The sequence below is a fragment of the Myxine glutinosa genome, chromosome 3 (genome assembly GCF_964187855.1).
Source record: "Myxine glutinosa chromosome 3, kmMyxGlut1.1, whole genome shotgun sequence".
NCBI lineage: Eukaryota > Metazoa > Chordata > Myxini > Myxiniformes > Myxinidae > Myxine > Myxine glutinosa.
Window position 1 is genome coordinate 13,665,038 of NC_136263.1, and position 23,461 is coordinate 13,688,498.

Sequence of the window (23,461 nt, forward strand, 5' to 3'; positions counted from 1 at the left end):
TTACCTCCATTTCTCCACCGATTGTGGAGGGAAAAGTGACGTCATGAGGTGACGTTGCTCGTACCCAGTGACCCGGGATGCTCCGACACCACCCCACCTCAGTCAGGTACTGCGTTTGTCTGAAATCAAGTACGATGTTGTCTGTGTATTTGTCTGCATGGTTCAAGTTACAGCTCCTCCATGAGCCTTAGATGTCTGCAAAAGAAAATAAAAAGGAAAAGGAAATGAGTGCCAATGAAACGAGTCACAATGAAATGAGTAACAATGAAATGAGTGACAATGAAACAAGTCACAATGAAAAGTCACAAGGAAACGAGTCACAATGAAACGTGTCACAATGAAACGTGTCACAATGAAACGTGTCACAATGAAACGTGTCACAATGAAACGAGTCACAATGCAACGAGTCACAATGCAACGAGTCACAATGCAACGAGTCACAATGAAACGTGTCACAATGAAACGTGTCACAATGAAACGTGTCACAATGAAACGTGTCACAATGAAACGAGTCACAATGCAACGAGTCACAATGCAACGAGTCACAATGAAACGTGTCACAATGAAACGTGTCACAATGAAACGTGTCACAATGAAACGTGTCACAATGAAACGTGTCACAATGAAACGTGTCACAATGAAACGTGTCACAATGAAACGTGTCACAATGAAACGTGTCACAATGAAACGTGTCACAATGAAACGTGTCACAATGAAACGTGTCACAATGAAACGTGTCACAATGGAATACTTTTCTCCCCTCTGGGAAGGTGCTCCTGCCTCACACCCAGCTCGGCTTCACACTGTTGAAATCAAAGCTTTCAGAATCATTGGAATCTCCCGCGATGAAGCTAACTCCGAGGGCCTTTCACTTACTCACCGCAGGCAGGTTGGTGGTCTTTCTGTCTTCTACCGACTCCTCTCCGGCCTTGCTCCCCCAGCTCTCTCTGGGCTGTCCCCTAAATATTCCTGCAGGTCGCACAAGATCTGCCTGCAACCCTCTTATGGTTAAACTTCCAAAATCAAGACTCTCTGCTCACCTTCACTCCTTCATTCCCCTTTTCTCCCGCCTCTGGAACAAACTCCCTCACTCTCTTCAATCCCACTCCTCCCTCCAGGTCTTTAAAACAGCTGTTCACCACCATCTCTTATCTTCCCCCATCCAAAACCTTGATCTTTTCTACCCCCGCTAATTTCACCCCAGATTCACTTTTTTGAAATACCAACTTCCTTCCTGGAAGTCCTTGCAGTGTTCTTGTGTTTTATACTTCTCCCACCGCCCCCTCCTTCCCACGACTCCTCCCCCCAAGCCCTCCCACAGATCTTCCGATGTCCCTGCTCTCAAATGTTGTGTTTATGTGCTTCCCCTTCTCTCCCCATCTTGTCCACCGCTACCCTTATTATTGTGTGCTTCCCCTTCTCTCCCCATCTTGTCTACCGCTACCCTTATTATATGTTTTGTGTGTCTTTTGATTTTTTGTGTGATAAATGTTAGCTCTTTCACGAGCCTCGATCCTGTATACAAAAAAAGAAGAAAAAAAAAAAGAAAGAAAAAAAAAAGAAAAGAAATGAGTCACATTGAAATGAGTCATAAATAAATGTCACAATGACACGAGTCACAATGAAACGAGTCACAGTGAAACGTGTCACAATGAAATGAGTCAAAAATGAAATTTCTACTTGAAACCACCACTCCTCCTCATCTATCTCCCAGCTCTCCTCATCATTCTCCATCTCACTCCACCATCCCCTCATAAGAGATGATCCATCTCGCTACAACTGCCTCTTAAAACCAGTTTGAATTGATCATTACACCAAATTTATAAGGGACTGGGTGAGGGATCAACATATAATATTCATTATGTCCACAGAGGCTAAAAGTGTAAAATGTGCGGATGTGCTTAAAAAGCGAAATATCCTCGTACTGAACACCACATCACAGGGAATGAAATATTCATCAAATTTAATTCCAGAAAAGTGCACACCTCAAAAGAAAATACAGCGTTTCTGTAAAATGTGCACAGGACAATCCCGTGCTTTCATTACCCAATGGGCTTTTCCATCCAAACCCAAACTCAAACCCAAATACAATTACACGCTTTGCACAGCAGATTCATTTCCAAGCATTTCATAATTTCCCTGCAGGTAAATTTATTATGTGCCACTGAAAAACAATTCGAAGGAAGGTTGGTTACGATTTTGCAGATTGCCGCAACACGATAACAACGTAAAATTATCGACGGCTTTTTTGAGCAGATGCAGTGCCTAGAACAGAAAATCTAACGATCTAATATTTTTGGCAATTTGGCTTGTTTGCGAAGCCAGCAATTTCATCCGGAAAAAAAAAAGGAAAAAAATCTTCTCTTCTTCAAGCAGAAGGTACACCATCATTGCATGTCATCCCCCATTTCCATCCATAATCTTTTCTTCCCCCATTAACCCTACAAAACCCAATCTTCTTACTGTGGAGTACTCTATTTTCTAACCTCCTGTTCTCCCATTCCCTTGCTTATTTTGTCCAACTGTTACCCACCTGTCATTTAACACACAATCACCTGCCCTTACCCTAAGATCCATCTTGTAAGGGAAAGAAATAAGGTGGAAAAGGCAGACTTGGGTGGTGGAAGGGAGGTTTGGAGGGAAGGCGAATACGAATACATGGAATATACAGAAATAGAACTGTGAGCAGTGATGATAGGCTTTTAGGCAAAATGGCCGCCATACCACATGACTGATGACATCGTCATTTTCAATAAAATTTCCTCATGGTAGTCGATCATATCTGTAAATTTTGGTTTGGATCGGTTAAGTGGTTCTGGAAATATAGATTTTCATTTTTTTCCATAAATGCAAGCTGGCCATCATACCATGTGACTGATGATGTCAAGGTTCGCAAAAAAAAAAATCCTCATGTGAAGTCAATCATACGTATGAAGTTTCGGATTGATCCGTTGAGTGGTTCTGGAGATATGGATTTTCAAATATTTTTCCCTTAAATCCAAGAGGGCTGCCAGACCACGTGGCTGATGACGTCAGTTTACAAATATTTTTCCCACATCAGTATGTAAACATATCTTTCAAGTTTCATATCGATCGGAGAAGCAGTTTCGGAGAAGTGGATTTTTGAAGTTTTATTTTAAAATCCAATATAGCCACCAAACCACGTGATCGATGACGTTTTTTCTCGCAAACTTTTATCCCCTTGGCGAGGCAATCATATTTGTAAAATTTTGCATTGATCCGTTCAGCGGTTCTGGAGAAGTAGATCTTTAACGGTTATGATGTAATAGGCAATGGCAGCCAATGTAAGTCAAAATTGCAAAAACAAAATTCATGATGCATGATTATTATTCTCACAAAATGTGTGAGAATAATAATCCTTACAAGACCAAAAGGCTTCCAGTGGGAACCTCACTGGAAGCCTAATAAAGGGTTGGAAGAAGGGTAAGAGAGTTTGGGGTCAATGATTTGCAATTTCTCTCCACGTAACAAGCAAGTTCAGTATCTAGCTTCAGAGGCCGACAGTAATCTCAAATAAGAATGGAAAGCACCATGTTACTCCGTATTTACATCGCATCATGAGCAGGAACAAAGATTCGATTTAAATGCCAAAATGGTTAAAACATTCTCATGAAACCGGATATTTTCTGATCTTCGGGCAGCTATTGCTGCCACTCCGATCAATTGGGCGTCCATTTTGGGACCTCGACATGAACACTTTCACTCGCACACCGAAGAGTTCAAGTCTCTAAAGTATCGAGGAAATTTACCAACAGGAAAAGGAACTAGTAAAGTGATTAAACAGGAAGAAGAAATAATTTAAATGGAATACAAGGCAACGACCAAGAAGAGTCAATGTTCTAAAAAAGTGGCAACTTTTACAATTCCCACATGTAAACAAATTTGACTCTACCTGTGCAATTGTTTTCCCGTATTAAAATGCAATTACAAAAATAAAAGAAATAAAAAGAGTCGGCAGGCATTGAGAAATATTGTGGAGAAAAAAGAATTCCACTGATCACAAGAGCAGCCAAGCAGAGCAGCTCAATTTGAATGAAACATGAGAATCCGTACATCAACGAATGAACGAGAAATGACATAAAATAAATAAATTAATCTAACCTTAGTGTTTGCAATTAAAAGTCAGATCACCCAAAGACAGTTGCAGATTGACTCACTAAGTGGTTTATCTAGAGCCCAAGCACACTTCCACGGATTATCTTGTGCAATATTATCGAGTTGAACACTTCTATTGAATGGACTCCAGTATGGCACAATGATCAACACCCCAGGGTATACAATCGTCCAGCGTAGCATCCACTAAGTGGCGCCTTTCACTTCAAAGAACAATGAAAGTAATTCTGATACAAACTATAAAATAGGAATTAAAAAAAAAATCAAACATCTGCAAAATTCAGCCTGCATCTGCAAAATTCAGCCTGCATCTGCAAAATTCAGCCTGCATCTGCAAAATTCAGCCTGCATCTGCAAAATTCAGCCTGCATCTGCAAAATTCAGCCTGCATCTGCAAAATTCAGCCCGCATCAGCAAAATTCAGCCCGCATCTGCAAAATTCAGCCCGCATCAGCAAAATTCAGCCTGCACCTGCAAAATTCAGCCTGCACCTGCAAAATTCAGCCTGCACCTGCAAAATTCAGCCTGCATCTGCAAAATTCAGCCTGCACCTGCAAAATTCAGCCTGCACCTGCAAAATTCAGCCTGCATCTGCAAAATTCAGCATGCATCTGCAAAATTCAGCCTGCACCTGCAAAATTCAGCATGCATCTGCAAAATTCAGCCTGCATCAGCAAAATTCAGCCTGCATCTGCAAAATTCAGCCTGCATCTGCAAAATTCAGCCTGCATCTGAAAAACCTGAGGAATACCAACAAAGGGCAATGTGCATTTTAAAAGATGCACTGGGCTTGGCCGGACAGCTCAGGGGAGCACACTCATCTTGGAGCTAGCTGTCCAGCTTGGGTTTCAATCGCGATCCAGCTATAAACCTTTACTCTAGTGCTTCGCACACGAGGCGGGGAATCAGTGAGTGCGCCATCCTTCAAACGTACGTTGAACAAAAGGAAGGCAAATTATCACCGGCACGCTGAATAAATTACAAAATGACTGCATTAGCCAATAGGGGGCGGCACTATTACACACTGGGCAACACTCAAAAAGGTGTGCAGCCCAGGCCCATGTACGCCTACGACTACTAACATGAATACGAATATTACTACTTGAAAAATCCCAATTATTATCATCTTCTTGAGGGTTCGGCTGGGAAACGTTTATGGCCCAAGTCTTTCACAGACCGGCTGGCCAGACCCACATCATCACAAATGGTTTCAATAACAAAGTGCAATTTTTCTTTTATAGATCCATTTTTCACAATTCGACTGCTCGTTACAGTTCTGTAATGACGCCTCTCCTCCACAGATAGTTAGGCCTTATGCTCAACATCAATGCCATAATTTTATAAAGAGTCCCAGCACTACATGTAGTACATCAGTCACACAGCGCGATATTCAAGGAGATCAGTAGAATGAAACGTCACATTTCAGCAATTTGAAAAAGGACAAAATTAAATAACGTCATGAAAACTCTGAAATGACGTAATTACGATGCATCGACTTGCTTGATACAACCAGATGATGCTCATAGTGGATCTCCATTTAAAAGGCAGTATATTATGTTTAGAACATGAAGGGAACACAAAGGAACATGGAATTTAGGGACGGAACTAAAAGTGAGCAGAGCACATAACAAAGCGAACATGAAAACCAAGACAGCAAAAGGTTAACCAATGAGCGATGCAAAAATAAACCCATTTTATGGGGCTTATTACAAAAAGCTATTGGAAAACTAGATGACAGGAAGTGATAAATCATCATCACTTGTACCGTCACTGTAAAAACGAGGCAAAGTTGGAAAGTGATTGCATATATATTTCTTCATTTTGTCTTTTTGGACCAAAAAGAGAAACTGAATGCAAACACCCTGGACAATGTGAAAGCGGCGTGCTTCACTGGAGGATACAACCTTCTTCCTGCTCTTCTTGGGCAGAGCTCTTCCTGTCTGAGCCTTCATCTCCCTCAATCTTGCTCTCCCGTGGGACGTGCACGGTGCAGCCCTCTTCTTGCATCGCAGGCCCAACTTGCCCTCGGATTTCCTCCAAAAGATCTCTTTCTCCCGATGGAAGGTTGCTCAGGTAGTATGGAGGTGCCAACTGCACCAAACTATAGTGGAAAATAAAGACAAAAAAAAGTTAGCAAAACCATGTACAAAGCAGTTTAAACTAGAACGGCACTCAGTAGAGAGACTACCTCTGCCAGGTGAACAGTTTACGTTTTGTATCCTCGAGTATCCTAGAGATTGAGGTTTTCAATGCCTCAGGTTTGAAACCCTTTGTTTCAAACTATAGTGGAAAATAAAGACAAAAAAAGTTATCAAAACCATGTACAAAGAAGTTTAAACTACACACAAATAAACAAGTACAGTACTTTCAAAGATTAAAACACGGTGCTGTGCCTGCGACATCAAATCCAACAAACTATAGTTCTTCACCAACTTATGACATAACTTGATGCTTAATTAAGTCAAGTTTAAAATAAAAATAACAATGGCTGTGGTTGGTTGAGCAATTACTTTTTTGTATTACAAGGCCAAATAGCCCAGTAACAACAGCACTGTCTACAAATAGTGCAAATTGCATTACTTATGCAGATGTTAAAAAAATAATTATATATATATATATATATAATTTTTATAAACAGGAATTAAATTCCTGCTTGGGGCTAAGTGTGAAAAACTCTAACATGGGACTCGAACCAAGGACCTCCATCACTTTCGCGGTGACAGCCCACTGCGCTATTGAGCCAACCAAAATCTCCTCAGAAATTTCCACACTTAACACTGCGAGATTTATAATGGTCGATGTCTTACATGCATGTCAGGCAGACTCCAGATGTGAGCGCAAGTATATGTATGCGTATGTATGCGCATGCAACTATATGCAGAAGTGCATTGGAGATTAACTCATCCACTATTTCTATAAACAGGAATTAAATTCCTGCGTGGGGCTAAGTGTGAAAAACTCCGACTCAACACGGGAAATGCAAATTGCATTACTTATGCAGATGTTTTTTAAAAAAGTATATATATATATATATATATATATATATATATATATATATATATATATATATTGTTGCGGATCTTCGAAGACCGTTCCCGGTACAAAGGGGAGATTAAGCCCCTTTTTCTCCTTGGGTCTTTGAAACCGCGAGACCGAGTCGCCACTTCCGGGCAAATGTGGAAAAGGGTTTCGGGACAATTTCACACGTACCTTGAGTACCCATGCCGCAGCGGGAGCGGGGATCGAGTCTCGCACGAACCACGCGTCATTGAGTATGCCCGAGTGGAATGCGTACCACGTCACTCGTGCTGTTACCTTTCTATAGAACCCGATTAGAGCGATCTAATTCGTACCATGCGAGACCAATGATGGAAAAGACAAAAACGGTCGAATCAGAAGGAAGAACAGATTTATTTCCACTATTCACAAGGATTGAAGAAGGAAAGGGATACAGGGCAGAACTTAATCAATCTTATACTTAATTCCCAGACAATGGGCCCACTTACACACACGGGGAGATGGAGGAAGAATATTCGCGTGCCGAACGCGCCTGCTTCGGTCGCTCCAGGAACAGCTCCCCGGTCGTGGCCCTCTGGCAGCCACAGCACGTATCCCAGCGAAGGCAGGCAGGAGGGAAAATCCTCGCGGCGCATATTCAGGCAAAGGCAGGCAGGAGGAAATATCGCGCGTCTGTGGCCCGGCGCGGGTCGTGTTTTATAGCGCGATTAATACTGCGCAGAGCGCGGGGAGCAGGGCAAGTTCATGTACAACGGGGTTATTCAGTTCATACGGGATGACTCGATACGACGCAATCTCACGCGCGTTCTCAACTCCGAAATCCAACTGCACTCCAACTCATCTCAAAACCCCGAACTGAACTCCGATCTCATAACTGAGCGCTCCGAACTCAGGTTGGGGGCACGGGGCACGGGGTTATATGGCCCTGCCCCAGCCCGACTAGAATGTTCCAAACCCCGCCTTTTGATGCAGTGGTAAGTCACTGCCCTCGAGCCCTGATTTGCGGCTCGTGCTTACCGATGGCTCCTCCTCCGCCTTCCTTCGGCCTCAGTCGACTTGTTCAGGCCTGCCGCGTGGTATTTCGGCACCAATACCAACCCAAAGCGCCATAAGGACACCTAATTTTCATTATCCTACTCAACGCAAAACTAACACAGGAAAGGACTACGCTTACATTTACGAAGATATAACTGAGCTTAAGCGAGGCTACATGTTGTAGTGTAACTAACTAGGAGGGGAAATTAACCTTTATTACAAAACCACAACACTACACCCCTCCTTCGACAGACTCGTCCCCGAGTCGGAATCACCAATGAAACGACCAGTAGAGAATGACATGCAAAATTAACCTTACTCTTACATGTGACACATAGGTGTGGTTCCCCCTAGCATTTACTCTGACCCGTGTGTGCGACAGTTTTAAACATGAGATATGTCCCTCCTATTGCGTTGAGCAGCTTCATAACAGATTCACGCCCACAGCTACCCGAGTATTTCCGGAATTTCAAACTAAACACATAGCCGGTGGGCAGCATTCTTATATTTACAAGCACAAAACTTAATTTTATTTACAATTCTATGACCCAGGACCTGTCCTTTTTGGAAGAGAAGATTGGAGGGGAGAGAAAACACAGCAAAACACACTCATAAATCATGACACTTGCTACTTGCTTCCTGCATCTTGCTTCTTCTGTGTGCATATATCAAACCGGCTAGCCCCCGGACCAGCATACAGGCCATTTTAATCTTCAGGGCTATCTAAACTTACACATCTTCTTATGCCTAGCACACCATAATGAAATACACAAAAATGCTTTTATTTCATTTTTTTTTCTTGCCAGGCAGCGCCACTCCCATGTGGTCCGACTGCGTGGCATTAATGCCACTCAACAAGTGGTCCGAAGGTGCAAGATGATTTTGCAGCTAAATGCTGCACAGCAGAGGTGCAAGGCCACAAGGCCTGTGGTCCAGAATGAGTGAGTGTAACAAGGTGCAGCAAAGTGCTGCACAGGTGCAACAAATGTGCAGCAAAAGGATATGGCAGCAAGGTGCTGTGCATTCGGGTGCACAGATGTAGCAAGGTGCAGAAGGGATGCTGCACAGGTCGATGGTGCTGCACAGTTCCACCTCCAAAATGGTCCTGGGGTGGGGGGGAGAGACAAGGCACAACAAGCAAAGCGGAAAGCACACAGTGGCACATAGAACACAAGGTAATGCGGTGCGAGGGATGCGGAAGAGCGAGCAGAGCAGGCTCGTCCGTAACCGTCCGTACCGCCCGCTATACTTCCCTCGCCCTCCTTGTATTTACAATCCGTCTCTACGTCTTATCTCCCATATCCCCCTCTATTCCAAATTCGTCTCCCAATCACTCCCAGGAAGGAAGGAATGGAACAAACACAATGTCCCATTACGTCATGATGCGTCTTACAACTCAAATGGCCTACAGAGCCCTGGTGTGGAGCTTCGTCCTCCTCGATGACTGGCAGTGGATGGTGCGAAGGGATTTCTCACATCCTAACTATTCTAATGCGTTACTCATTTAAACTACGCGGGGTCATACCCTGCCAATCGGCCTCTTTAAACTATGTGGTTCTAAGAACCCGAATCCCCATTGCCCACAATGCGGTGCCCTTGAAATTTGGGTCTCACTCCCACAACTTTTCACTCTGTGCCCTTGCACAATTTCAGGGCTGGGTCGTGTGGCCCTACCAGCAGGTCTACCTACCTGCGCACCTCCGCCACTGAAGTCGCCACCCGAGCTTACCTGCTCCTGCGACTACCTAACTGGGGAAGGCCCCTCCTGGCACTTTATCCCCTGATGCCCACCTTGGCATTGGGCAACCCGGGTCCTTCCCTTGGATCCTCAGGCCCCACTCACACTACAACTAACCAGCTCCCAGAGCCTACCTGCGGCCTCACCTGGCGGACAAACTACCAGTGGCGGAGTGCCCCAATAACCATACGCCCCAATTAAGCCACACGCCCAGCCATTCCACATACTCATGCACCCAACAAAACACTACGTTTCCACTACCTGCACCACAGGTGTCAATATCCAAACAAATTTTGCCTATGCCCTCTACCTGGCTTTACACTACCCACCCCGGGCTTTCGCGAATGGGTTCCACCTCCCCCCATTCACTCCTTCGCACCATGCATTCCACACCTTCTATTCCCATACCAAGCATTCCACACCTTTTATCTCGCACACCAATTATTTCCACTCGCCACTACTTTCACACACCAAATATCTTGCACACCACTTGTGCTCACACACCATTTATCTCACACACTACTTTCCATACACCTCAACACAATTCCATTTGTCTCAATACACAATTCCTCACACACACAGCATCATCTAGCTGACTACTTCCCCTAAAACTCGTACTTCCCCGTCGTCCCTTTACACTATGCACACCCTGTTTCTTTATCAACCATCTAAGCTGTCTAGTGTCTACGTCCCCTCTAAAGTACAGATGTCACTACTTAAATTTTGTCCCTACAGTCTTCTAGTTCCCTAACATTATCCAAGCCTTGGCTAGCTTCGGTGCCCCATGGAGGTAACCATTGCTGGCACCTCCATGTGCCTGTCACTGCCATCCCCCTAAACTAATGCTCATGGGCCCTGGATGTGAGGAATGGTGACATCACCATTCCCCCACGTGGGGTACACTACTCTCATCAGTCCACTACACTCGAGCCTCACCAAGTGGAAATACGTTGTCATGGCTCGCCCTCGAAGGGCCGAGCGATCCATGCGGGTGGTTGGTCACTTGTATTGGGTGTCCGTCCGGCATTTATGATTCAAGGGGGGAGGTATGGATGGGCCGAGGTGCAGGGTTCCATCCCTGCACGGGGCCTCGTGGTCCCACGCACGGTGACCCAACCGGCCACGGTCGGAGCATGTGCGACAAGGTGCGCGGCTCCGAAAACTCCTACCTCCCCATGAACCTCGCCGATTGCCTTTGCCGCCACGGCACGGCACCAACCATACAGTGCGGGGGCTGGCACGAATCGTGCTCGCCGGTTCTTGGGAGACCGATGCGGCACGGATTCCCTCCGGTCCCTGCAGCACACAACTCACCGGGGGCCAACGTCTACTATCCGTCCCGCTAAACGCTACCCCGGTCGGTGTCGATGCTTGAGCCGCGTCCTCACCACTCGCGACCCACTCCGCACTTGCACACCCAGGCACCCCCGCGCCTCCCACACACTCCGTTACTGCACACTCTCCTTCCACATTCTCTGGTGTGCATTCTCCCTCACACTCCGTACTTGTACCTGCACACCTAGGCGCACTCACGCCTTTCACACACTTCATTGTTGCACACCCTGGCACACACTCTTTGTTACACACTCCGTAACACCCCCGGGTGTGCACTCCTGCACACACTCTGGTGTGCACTGCTGCACACACTCTGTAACACACTTTTCCTACACTCTCGGGTGTGCAATCCTCCTTCGCACACTCAATCATCGCACACTCTTTTTCCACACTCCGTAACACACTCTTTCTCACACTCGCGCTCCACGCACGCCCTCTCATACCGCACAATGGGCCTTTCGCAAATCGTACCAGCCGCCCTCGTACACCACACAATGGACCTTCCACGAACGCCCGGGTCTCGCCTCCTTCCCAAGCGCGCCAAAAACATTCATACCATTTTTTCCACTCACCTCGGGGTCCTCCTTACCCGGCAGCACCTGCAAATTTTTTATTGAATTAGCAAGCATGGCATCACGGTGCAAATGCAGACTTTGTGTGGATTCCATCTCTTTCTCCCGTGATTTGCTCCCCGTTTCTACCGTCTCTTCGGCCCCAATTATTTCTTTTTCCTCGACAATCGTCGGCACCCCCACAATTTCTTTGTCCAATTCGGTGATCGTCGGCTCTTCTACACCCGCGTCGCGATTTCCATAGCCCCGGTCAACTTGGCTGTCCTTTGCTCAAGCTCGCTCCCCACGCATTCCTCACACTGCGTCACCCCGTCGCGTACCACTGCGACCTCCTCGCTCAACCCACGCCTAATGTCCTCCCCTGCCTCTTCCATGTCCCTCTTTGACTCTGCCATCATTTTTTCCCTTTCACAGGTGGATTTGTCCCCCATTTCTTTCAATTGATCACCCATTTTGTTTTCCAACCTTACCATGTTACACCTGGCTTCATCTCTCTGGGTGTCCATTTTGTTTTCCAGCCCCTCCTTCATTTCTTTCATTTCATTCTTTAGCTCTTTCGTGTCTTCACCCGATCTGACCATAAAGGCCATCATTTGTGTCATAAATAGGCCCATATCCATTGGCGCCGCGGGCTCGGCTTCCGCCGCCACGTGCGAGGTGCCGCCATTTTCGTTACCAGCTGCCGCCCCCTCTTCCGCTTCCTCCACTACCAACTGTCCCTGCAGGTCCTGGGTCATCACCTCTTCCTCTTCATCTACCCCCACCGGCATTCGACCACCTTGGCCCCGCCATGGTACGAATACAATTTGGATTTTACAACTAAATTTCGTTCGCTCGTAATCTGGAGCCAATTCGTCCAAAAAATTTTTAGGGTCCAAATCCTACTCAACTGACACCAAATTGTTGCAGATCTTCGAAGCCCGTTCCCGTTACAAAGGGGAGATTAAGCCCCTTTTTCTCCTTGGGTCATCGAACCCGCGAGACCGAGTCGCCACTTCCAGGCAAACGTGGAAAAGGGTTTTGGGACAATTTCACAAGTACCTTGAGTACCCACACTGCAGCGGAAGCGGGGATCGAGTCTCGCACGAACCACACGTGATTGAGTACGCCCGAGCGGAATGCATACCACGTGACTCATGCTGTTACCTTTCTATAGAACCCGATTAGAGCGATCTAATTCGTACCATGCGAGACCAATGATGGAAAAGACAAAAACGGTCGAATCAGAAGGAAGAACAGATTTATTTACACTATTCACAAGGATTGAAGAAGGAAAGGGACACAGAGCAGAACTTAATCAATCTTATACTTAAACCCAGACAATGGGCCCACTTACACACATGGGGAAATGTAAGAAGAATGTTCGCACGCCGAACGCGCCTGCTTCGGTCGCTCCAGGAACAGCTCACCCGGCGTGGCCCTCTGGCGGTCACAGCACGTATCCCAGCGAAGGCAGGCAGGAGGGAAAATCCTCACGGCGCGTATTCAGGCAAAGGCAGGCAGGAGGAAATATCGCGCGTCTGTGGCCCGGCGCAGGTCGTCTTTTACAGCGCGATTAATACTGTGCAGAGCGCGGGGAGCAGGGCAAGTTCGTGTAAAACGGGGTTATTCAGTTCATATGGTATGACTCGATACGACGCAATCTCACGCGCGTTCTCAACTCCGAAATCCAACTGCACTCCAACTCATCTCAAAACCCCGAACTGAACTCCGATCTCATAACTGAACGCTCCGAACTCAGGTGGGGGGCACGGGGCAATATGGCCCCGCCCCAGCCCTACTCAAATGTTCCAAACCCCACCTTTTGCCGCAGTGGTAAGTCACTCCCCTCGAGCCCTGATTGGCGGCTCGTGCTTACCGATGGCTCCTCCTCCGCCTTCCTTCGGCCTCGGTCGACTTGTTCAGGCCTGCCGCGTGGTATTTCGGCGCCAATACCAATCCAAAGTGCCATAAGGACACCTAATTTTCATTATCCTACTCAATGCAAAACTAACACAGGAAACGACTACGCTTACATTTACTAAGAAATAACTGAGCTTAAGCGAGGCTACATGTTGTAGTGTAACGAACTAGGAGGGGAAATTAACCTTTATTACAAAACCGCAATCCAATGAATTGAATCCAATGCAAATTGAATCCAATGAGTCATCTCAATGCAACCAAAATGGTCAACCGCTTCAAAGTGCCTGTTCTCGACGTATACCCCACAAAGCAAAACCCTTCAGTTCCGTCTCTTTCTCTCTCTTTTCTGCATCTTAAAGGGAATTCGTACGCAGTAAAATGTGAGTACTGCTTACAATTGTGGGCAAGGGATCCTGCATTCCCTATTGCACTTTCTACATGCTCCTCTTCCTTCACTTGTTTATTAACGCACAGGTTGTAAACCTGGTGCGTTATAGCGTTTGCCTGGGAATTTCGGGCGCTCAAAAGTGAAGCTAGTTTCTGTCACCCATTTCTGTCGCTCATTTCTGTCGCTCATTTCTGTCGCTCAGATGTGTAAACATGACGTCATCAAATCTATATTTATAGGATAGGTTATAGGAGATATATATGTTATAGGATAGGAATATAGGACCCAAATGACCCAGAGGACCCAAATGACCCAGAGGACCCAAATGACCCAGAGGACCCAAATGACCCAGAGGACCAAAATGACCCAGAGGACCCAAATGACCCAGAGGACCCAAATGACCCAGAGGACCCAAATGACCCAGAGGACCCAAATGACCCAGAGGACCCAAATGACCCAGAGGACCCAAATGACCCAGAGGACCCAAATGACCCAGAGGACCCAAATGACCCAGAGGACCCAAAGGACCCAAATGACCCAAATGACCCAGAGGACCCAAATGACCCAGAGGACCCAAATGACCCAGAGGACCCAAATGACCCAGAGGACCCAAATGACCCAGAGGACCCAAATGACCCAGAGGACCCAAATGACCCAGAGGACCCAAATGACCCAGAGGACCCAAATGACCCAAATGACCCAGAGGACCCAGAGGACCCAAATGACCCAGAGGACCCAAATGACCCAGAGGACCCAAATGACCCAGAGGACCCAAATGACCCAGAGGACCCAGAGGACCCAAATGACCCAGAGGACCCAAATGACCCAGAGGACCCAAATGACCCAGAGGACCCAGAGGACCCAAATGACCCAGAGGACCCAAATGACCCAGAGGACCCAAATGACCCAGAGGACCCAAATGACCCAGAGGACCCAAATGACCCAGAGGACCCAAATGACCCAGAGGACCCAAATGACCCAGAGGACCCAAATGACCCAGAGGACCCAAATGACCCAGAGGACCCAAATGACCCAGAGGACCCAAATGACCCAGAGGACCCAAATGACCCAGAGGACCCAAATGACCCAGAGGACCCAAATGACCCAGAGGACCCAAATGACCCAGAGGACCCAAATGACCCAGAGGACCCAAATGACCCAGAGGACCCAAATGACCCAGAGGACCCAAATGACCCAGAGGACCCAAATGACCCAGAGGACCCAAATGACCCAGAGGACCCAGAGGACCCAAATGACCCAGAGGACCCAGAGGACCCAAATGACCCAAATGACCCAAATGACCCAAATGACCCAAATGACCCAGAGGACCCAAATGACCCAGAGGACCCAAATGACCCAGAGGACCCAAATGACCCAGAGGACCCAAATGACCCAGAGGACCCAAATGACCCAGAGGACCCAAATGACCCAGAGGACCCAAATGACCCAGAGGACCCAAATGACCCAGAGGACCCAAATGACCCAGAGGACCCAAATGACCCAGAGGACCCAAATTCTATGTATGTTTCTATGATGATGTATGTTTTGGTGAAAGTACATAATGTGAATACTAGTAGCAATTTTACAAAAACCATGGCATAATTTCAAATCTTGACCCGAGATGATAATTATGCTACATCATAATTTCCATGTGCCAACCTGGGCGGAATCCAAGTGGATTCACTTGACTTGTTCTAATCATTCCTGTCGAATCACTTTTCCCTGTGTCTCCCAAACCCCTCTCTCAGTCTTTCAAAGTAAAAGCTCCATACCATCTTAAGTTGTCTACTGTAAAAATGTAAAAAAAAAAAAAACTCCTCCCAACTCCCATAGCACCCCACCATTGCTCTCATCAATGCCCAATAACCTTGTTCATCCATTTGACCCATCCACTTGTTCTTTCAAAACTGAACAGTCACCTGCAATAACCTATCATCTTCTGTTGCTTCAAAGAACTAGTCTCTTGGTAATGCAGAGGAACATTTGGTCAGGTTAGTCTTTTGGGACTGCCACTGGTAATATGTAACCGAGTGTTTCCTGCCACATGGGCAGGTTGTCGGTGACTAAACCGACACCCCTCACTGGCTTTGCTCATGGGGAGGGTGACTGAGACACTTTACCAGGACCAAAAACAACACCTGGCAAAGGGTGGATGAGCTCCCATAGGGAGCCAAAGGCCAATCGGTAAGGATATGGTGTCTCCTAAAAAACACCCATCCAGTTTGGACCGGTTCAAGGCATACCAAAGACTTCAAAAATGGCACGTGCTGCTTCCTTGCTTGAAAACCAGAGAACATGAATGAACAAGCCTCATCGGTTGGCATCCAAGGGGAGGAGGAAATTCCTCTTGAGGAAATGCCCCGCTGAGTACGGTAAGAAAAGCAGCGCCATTGTTATGACGTTGCTGGTACCCAGCGTATCCAGGGAAGTGACGGTAGTGACGTCACTTCCTCCAAGCTCAGTGGCTGTGTTCAGTGTGTGTCTCATCAGTATGTCCGTGTGTGTGTGTGTGTGTGTGTGTGTGTGTGAGCTCTATTACGAGCCTTAGCCCATGTATATCTATCTATAATTCCAGTAATCTCTGTGTGTATGTATGTATGTATGTATGTATGTATGTATGTATGTATGTCTGTGACCGCTGTTTCTCGACAACCACGGGTCCGATATACTTTAAACTTGCCAGGTATATTGCTGGGGACCCGAGGATGTGCCTTTTCAAGGTTTCATATTAATCGGACAAGTAGTTAGCGAGCTATGTCCAAAAAACGATTCAACCAATCAGAGAGCAGCGAGCTATCACGTGTGCCGAACGTGGCGAACAGACTCTGCCTCGGACGGCACATTTGAGAGCGTATTCATTTATTTCACGTTGGCAAACTATGTTGGCGTTAAACTATGTTTTAAAACTAATTAAAACTACTTTGCGATTCTTTCGCTTTCCTGCGCGTTTGTGCACGCTATGGCGATTTCTTTACCAAACTCCGCAAGCCGTTCGCTTTGGACCAAACCATTTCATGTAAATAGAGGGGGGGGGGATTGTCACCGTACTCGCAAGCCGTTCGCTTTGGACCAAACCATTTCATGTAAATAGAGGGGGGGGATTGTCACCGTACTCGCAAGCCGTTCGCTTTGGACCAAACCATTTCATGTAAATAGAGGGGGGGGATATAATTTTAGATATATATATAGTACGGGCATGCCCTAGTTAAAAATAAATAAAGAAAATAAAAAGAACATACCTCAGTATTCACGATCTACAGTTTACCTCTACTTTTAGTTTTGGCCTTCAATAACATCATTATCCCCGTTGCAACCTTTAAAGTTTAATTTTTTTTTGAAACTTCAAAACTATTTTGCAGATGAAAGAGCAAGAAAGAAGCAAGAAAATAAATAGGTTGCAGGGACCCAATAAATTCACAATTATTGATCTAATATCAGCACGGAAACATGATCTTTGAGAAGAGGTGGAGTGTTTCTCAAAGTTGAATGAAGTTGGTCAACGTGTAAGCTAAAAAAGACATATCATTTACAAAACTTGTATCAAACGTCATCATCATTATCAGCACTATACACCAAAGAGGGTATACCCAAACCCCACATTACATCTCTGGTTTGATCTCGGAGACCACGTGGAGCCAGTTTCCTTCTGCTGGGCTGAACTCATGGTACACGACCCAAGCAGGGAAGGAGGAGGGTGCAGCAGGTACATTGTGGCTAACAGGCATGTTGAGGCCTCTATGATAGCAGCTCCGGGGATGCAACTGGGCAACGTGCTTGTAAGGAACCAAAAGGTAGTTTCCTGAGCCATCAACATCTCGCGCGACCTGCAGAAAGGGAAGCAGGCGAGGTTATGGGGAGGAGAGGATGTAGGTGAAAGGATGCTGCTGTTATACAAGGGCCGATGATGTTATCACACCACGCCAATTAGGGAAGGGTTGGTAAGGTGGTTCTCTTGCATGAACCTGACGTGAACTCTGAGGTTCCTTTGCAATGAAGAACAGGTTAGTAATGTATGGAGGCAGAACAAAAAAGGAGACTAACATTAAACAGGACTAGGCACCATGTTAACATAATAACCATTTATAGCCCACTCAGCAACTATTGTTAACGAGTAGTTCCAGAGTTTTGCATCATCTTCTGCGAAAAGCAACCAAATAATAACTCAGTTGGCAGTCTGCTTGTTTCTGCGCGGCATGACATCACATTTGCGGAATTGAATGGATGGATTTCTTCTGTGGAGTTGACTTAGACTTAATAAATAAATAAATAAACTACTGTTCTGATAAGGTGCCAAACAGCGCTGCATTATGAAGCAGTCTTTCCTTCAGTGAAGAGCGGAGTAGTGGGGGGGATGCAAAGTCGGCTGTCCCACTTGTATTTAGACTATAGAGATTACGGACACAACCATGTCTTTCAAAAAGATTTTCACAGTGCGTCGTCATTGTGCGTAGGGCCAAATGTCTTGCAGATATATTCAATGAGGCGTGCGAGCTAATCAAATGACGTCGATGCTTATTGTACACCGCTCCTTTCCTATCCCATCTCCAGGCGCTGCACGACGTCATCCCTGGGCACCGAAAGGGGGCCCGGCGATGACGCACGCCGAAAGGGAGTAGTCAGTTTTCAATCTGCTTTCCTGTTGTACACCGCTCCTTTCCTATCCCATCTCCAGGCGCTGCATGACGTCATCCCTGGGCACCGAAAGTGGGCCCGGCGATGACGCGCGCCGAAAGGGAGTACTCAGTTTTCAATCTGCTTTCCTGTTGTACACTGCTCCTTTCCTATCCCATCTCCAGGCGCTGCATGACGTCATCCCTGGGCACCGAAAGGGGGCCCGGCGATGACGCGCGCCGAAAGGGAGTACTCAGTTTTCAATCTGCTTTCCTGTTGTACACCGCTCCTTTCCTATCCCATCTCCAGGCGCTGCATGACGTCATCCCTGGGCACCGAAAGTGGGCCCGGCGATGACGCGCGCCGAAAGGGAGTACTCAGTTTTCAATCTGCTTTCCTGTTGTACACCGCTCCTTTCCTATCCCATCTCCAGGCGCTGCATGACGTCATCCCTGGGCACCGAAAGGGGGCCCGGCGATGACGCATGCCGAAAGGGAGTAGTCAGTTTTCAATCTGCTTTCCTGTTGTACACCGCTCCTTTCCTATCCCATCTCCAGGCGCTCCATGACGTCATCCCTGGGCACCGAAAGGGGGCCCGGCGATGACGCGCGCCGAAAGGGAGTACTCAGTTTTCAATCTGCTTTCTTGTTTTCTTTCTTGCTTTCTTGTTTGTTTGTCCGGGCGATATCTCAGCCATCCTTTGAGCTAGGAAGCTGCAATTTCTGCACAATAGTGTGCAATTGCTTTGGCAAAAACGATATTTTTTGTTTTTTGATTAATCAATTCATTAATTAATTACTTAATTATTACCGATTTATTAAGTATTTATTTATTTCCTTTCTCATCTGGGCAATAACCCAGGCACCTTTTGAGCAAGGAAGCTGATATTTGGACACGACAATGACCAAGTGATTTGGCTGTAAAGGCAATTTTTGATTTATTGATTGAGCAATTAATCGATTAATTATTTAATTATTCGATTAATGACTTAATTAATTTTCAAAAAGTTACAGCTTCGGATGAAACTCTGGTGGTTTAAGTATGCCATTCCCCAATTGATTAAGAGATTAATTATTTTACGATTATTACTTATTTATTTAATTAAACAATTAACCAATCAATGATTGTATATCTCTCCCTCCCAATACTGTCTATATGTGCTGCTTGGCAGCATTGCAGGGCGCCGTAGGCACCCCGGCAATGCCGTGCGCTGGAGGATATGTTATTTACTTGGCGTCGTGGCGGAGAGCACTTTGAATGTATCTGCACTTGTTTAGATTAATTTGGCGGTGAGAATCTCCTTAATACATTGAGGATACATAACTATTGTATAAGTTAATGGGGTTATGCAAAAGCATGATAGGCAAAATGTCCTCTTCCTACGTCTGAGTTTCCTTGTATACCATAGTAATACTCGACAGCACTTTTATGTGGCGACTTTAAGACATGCATGTCCATAGTGTTATGTCTGTATTCAAGCTTACTTGAGATCGGACCTCTGTATTCTCCAAAATTTGTAGCAACAAGTACAGATACATTCAAAGTACACCGCCCCCTTGCCAAATAATTAAATATCCTACAGCGCGGCATTGCTGGGGCGCCTCCGGCGCCTGGCAATACCGCAGTGCAGCTCATAGAGGCTGCATTGGGAGGGAGAAGTGTACGCTAATTGATCAATTAATTGTATAATTAAAATCAATAAAAGATTATCACAAAATATTTTCTTAATCAATTGGCTAATAGCATAACTAAACCACTAGTGCTTCATACGAAGACCTATCTTTTAGAAATTTAATTAAATAAGTCATTAATAAAAAATTAAATAATTAATTGATTAATCAATGAATCAATTAATCAATAAATAATTAGGCGATTAAATGATTAATCAATAAATCAAAAATATCCTTGATAGCCACATCACTTGGTCACCGTCATGTCCAAATATTAGCTTCCCAGCTCAAAATGTGCCTGAGATATTGGCCAAATGAGAAAGAAAATAAATGAATGATTAATAATGAAAAAAAATAAATAATAATCATAAAAAAATTAAATTATTAATCAATTCGGTCAGAGAACACATAAACCACCACCATTTCATCAGAATCTGTAACTATAAAAAAAAGAAAATTGTCATTAATCGAATAATTAAATAATTAATCGATTAATCGATTAATTAATAAATCCAAAATAGCCTTTGCAGCCAAATCACCTGGTCATTGGCATGTCCAAATATCAGCTTCCTAACTCAAAAGGTGCCTGAGTTAATGGTCAGAAGAGAAATGAAATTTAATTAATTAAATAAGTACCTAATTAAACGCTAATAATTAAATAACTCCTCAATTAATTGATTATTCAAAAAACAAAAAATACCGTATTTAACAAAGGACTTGCTCACTATTGTGCCGAAATTTCAGCTTCCTAGCTCAAAGGATGGCTGAGATATCGTCTGGACAAACAAACAAGAAAACAAGAAAACAAACAAGAAAACAAGAAATCAAGAAAACAACCAAGAAAACAAACAACCAGAGTGAAAACTGAGTACTCCCTTTCAGCGTGCGTCACTGCCGAGCCCCCTTCGGTGCCCGGCAATGACGATTTGCAATGCCTGGAGATGGCATAGGAAAGGAGCGGTGTACAACAGTTTGTCATTCACTGAAACATGCTCCTCATTTATGCTTCCCTCATAAAGAATGTGGTCATGATGAGAGCACAGCTTAGAAGGACCGATCCTTCCATCTACCATATATCTTTTACCAAAACAATTTGTAGACTGTACCCTAAAACATGGGATCTTCTCAACTACGAAAGGTTTGACCAAAGTCGAAACCTCTTCAGCAACCTGTTCTACTTGTTCGATTTCTGTCCCGGTCGTCATACTCAAGAACGCTCAGGACTCAGGACAGTCCATCTTAAAAATGGATGGATGTTCTGAACCTCAATAGCTCAGAGCAATTTCAGTAGATTTTTCTAAAACTTTAAAACATTGTCTGACAAACCAGTCCAGCTCACCGCACCTCACCAGAGAGCTGCTTTGGATGACATCATTACCTCCACCACGGAAGGTGGATGGAGGTTATGTTTACCTTCGCAAAAGCGGAAGGTTATGTTTTGATCGCTGTGTATTTATTTGTATGTCTGTGTGTGTGTGTGTATGTTATTCGCATAACTCAAAAAGTATTCAACCGAATTGCATGAAATTTGGTGGGATGATTGGTTATTATACGGGACACATTTGATTAGATTTTGGGAGCAATCGGGTCAAAGGTCAAGGTCACGAAAAGGTCAAAATCGTATTTTTACCATAGCGCGGTCAATTTTTATCCAATTGGCATGCAACTAATGCCAAAATGTTCAGAATTCAATGCCCGATCTTGTGATATACGACATGACCCAGTGAAGACATTACCCTTGTTAGCGGTTGGGGGTCAAAGGTCAGGGGGGTCACACCCTTGCAAAATGTGCGTTTTTTGTCATAACTCGGTCAATTCTTATCCGATTTGCATGAAATCAGCACCAAACTGTTCACTGTTCTGTTCCCTACACTCCCATGCCAAGTACAGAACAGTAGCTGCGGCGAAGGTATGCGCTCTACCGAGTGCCCGTTCTAGTTTCACCTTGTTTGTTTGTTTATTGTCCGTCTGTGAACAAGATATCTCAAAAAGTTGCGGATGGATTTGGACGAAATTTTGCGAAGAGGTTGGGTATGTGACGAGGACGAAATGATTCGATATTGGTGATGATCCGGATCCAGCGAGAAGAATTTTTAAGTGATTCTTTACAATTAAGAGATAGGGCCAAAAACGATATATAGCAGGATATCTCAAAAAGTTATGGATGGCTTCAGACGAAACTTGATGGATAGATTGGGTGTGTGACAAGGCCGAATCGATTCGATTTTGGTGAAAATCTGAATATGGATTCGGATTCGAGAATTATTTAATTTTTTAAAGTGATTCTTCACCATTGAGAGATCGGGCGAAAAGCGATATATAAGTCAAAAAAGTTATGGACAACTTATGAATAAACTTGGTGGATGAGTTGGTTCGTCGACAAGAACAAGCCTATTAGATTTTGGTTCAGGTTAGAATCCAGATCCGGCCTATCAGTGGGATAGAAACTATAAAATGTTCAGCCTGGCGGAGGTATGTGCTCTACCGAGTGCTGTTCTACTTAAAGTAATTTTTTCACCATTGATTGATATAAGACCAAAAACGATTTATAGCACAATATTTCAAAGTTCCTCCTGCTCTGGCCTTAATGTTTTCCATGGCATGTCCTGGGACCTATCCAATGTTTTTTTTTTTTTTGCTCAATGTAAATTATATGTTTCCCTGGGGAATCCTCTGTACTCCATTATGCAGATTCCTCCACCCTGTGACAAACAGTTATTCAGCCCTAAAGGAGGCGGCCTGCAACGGCATTCCTAACAACAGATGATTAAGGAGACGGGGAGGGTGGAGGGAGCGAGGGTCAACCATCTGGAAAATGACATTTACTTTGGATAAATCACAAATGATAACTTGGTTACTTTGGAATGTTACGCACAATTTGTTATAAATGGCTATGCATATGTACACTGGCAAAGGTGGCGCATGAGAAGAAGATGGAACCATACCGAGTATAAGTCGATTATGGCTCCGGAAGTAAATATGTAAAAGAATCAAAGCCCTGGGAAGGGGATCCATAAATCAGATACTACTAACGGATCAATTGGACCTGAGGCATCGG

The 23,461-nt window shown here is 45.1% G+C and overlaps 1 protein-coding gene across 5 annotated transcripts in view; it reads right to left on the minus strand.

Moving 5' to 3' along the window:
- Window positions 1–1,946: 1,946 nt before the first annotated feature.
- Window positions 1,947–23,461, minus strand: part of DQX1 (DEAQ-box RNA dependent ATPase 1) — a 191,790-nt gene continuing 170,275 nt past the window's right edge. For all 5 annotated transcript variants that reach the window (XM_068111320.2, XM_068111321.2, XM_068111324.2 and 2 more), the window contains exons 12-13: window positions 17,726–17,946; window positions 1,947–6,235 (exon numbers count right to left, since the gene is read on the minus strand). In XM_068111320.2, coding sequence (XP_067967421.2) covers window positions 6,022–6,235; window positions 17,726–17,946 — 435 coding nt within the window. In that variant the 3' untranslated portion in view covers window positions 1,947–6,021. The remainder of the gene's footprint in view (window positions 6,236–17,725; window positions 17,947–23,461) is intronic.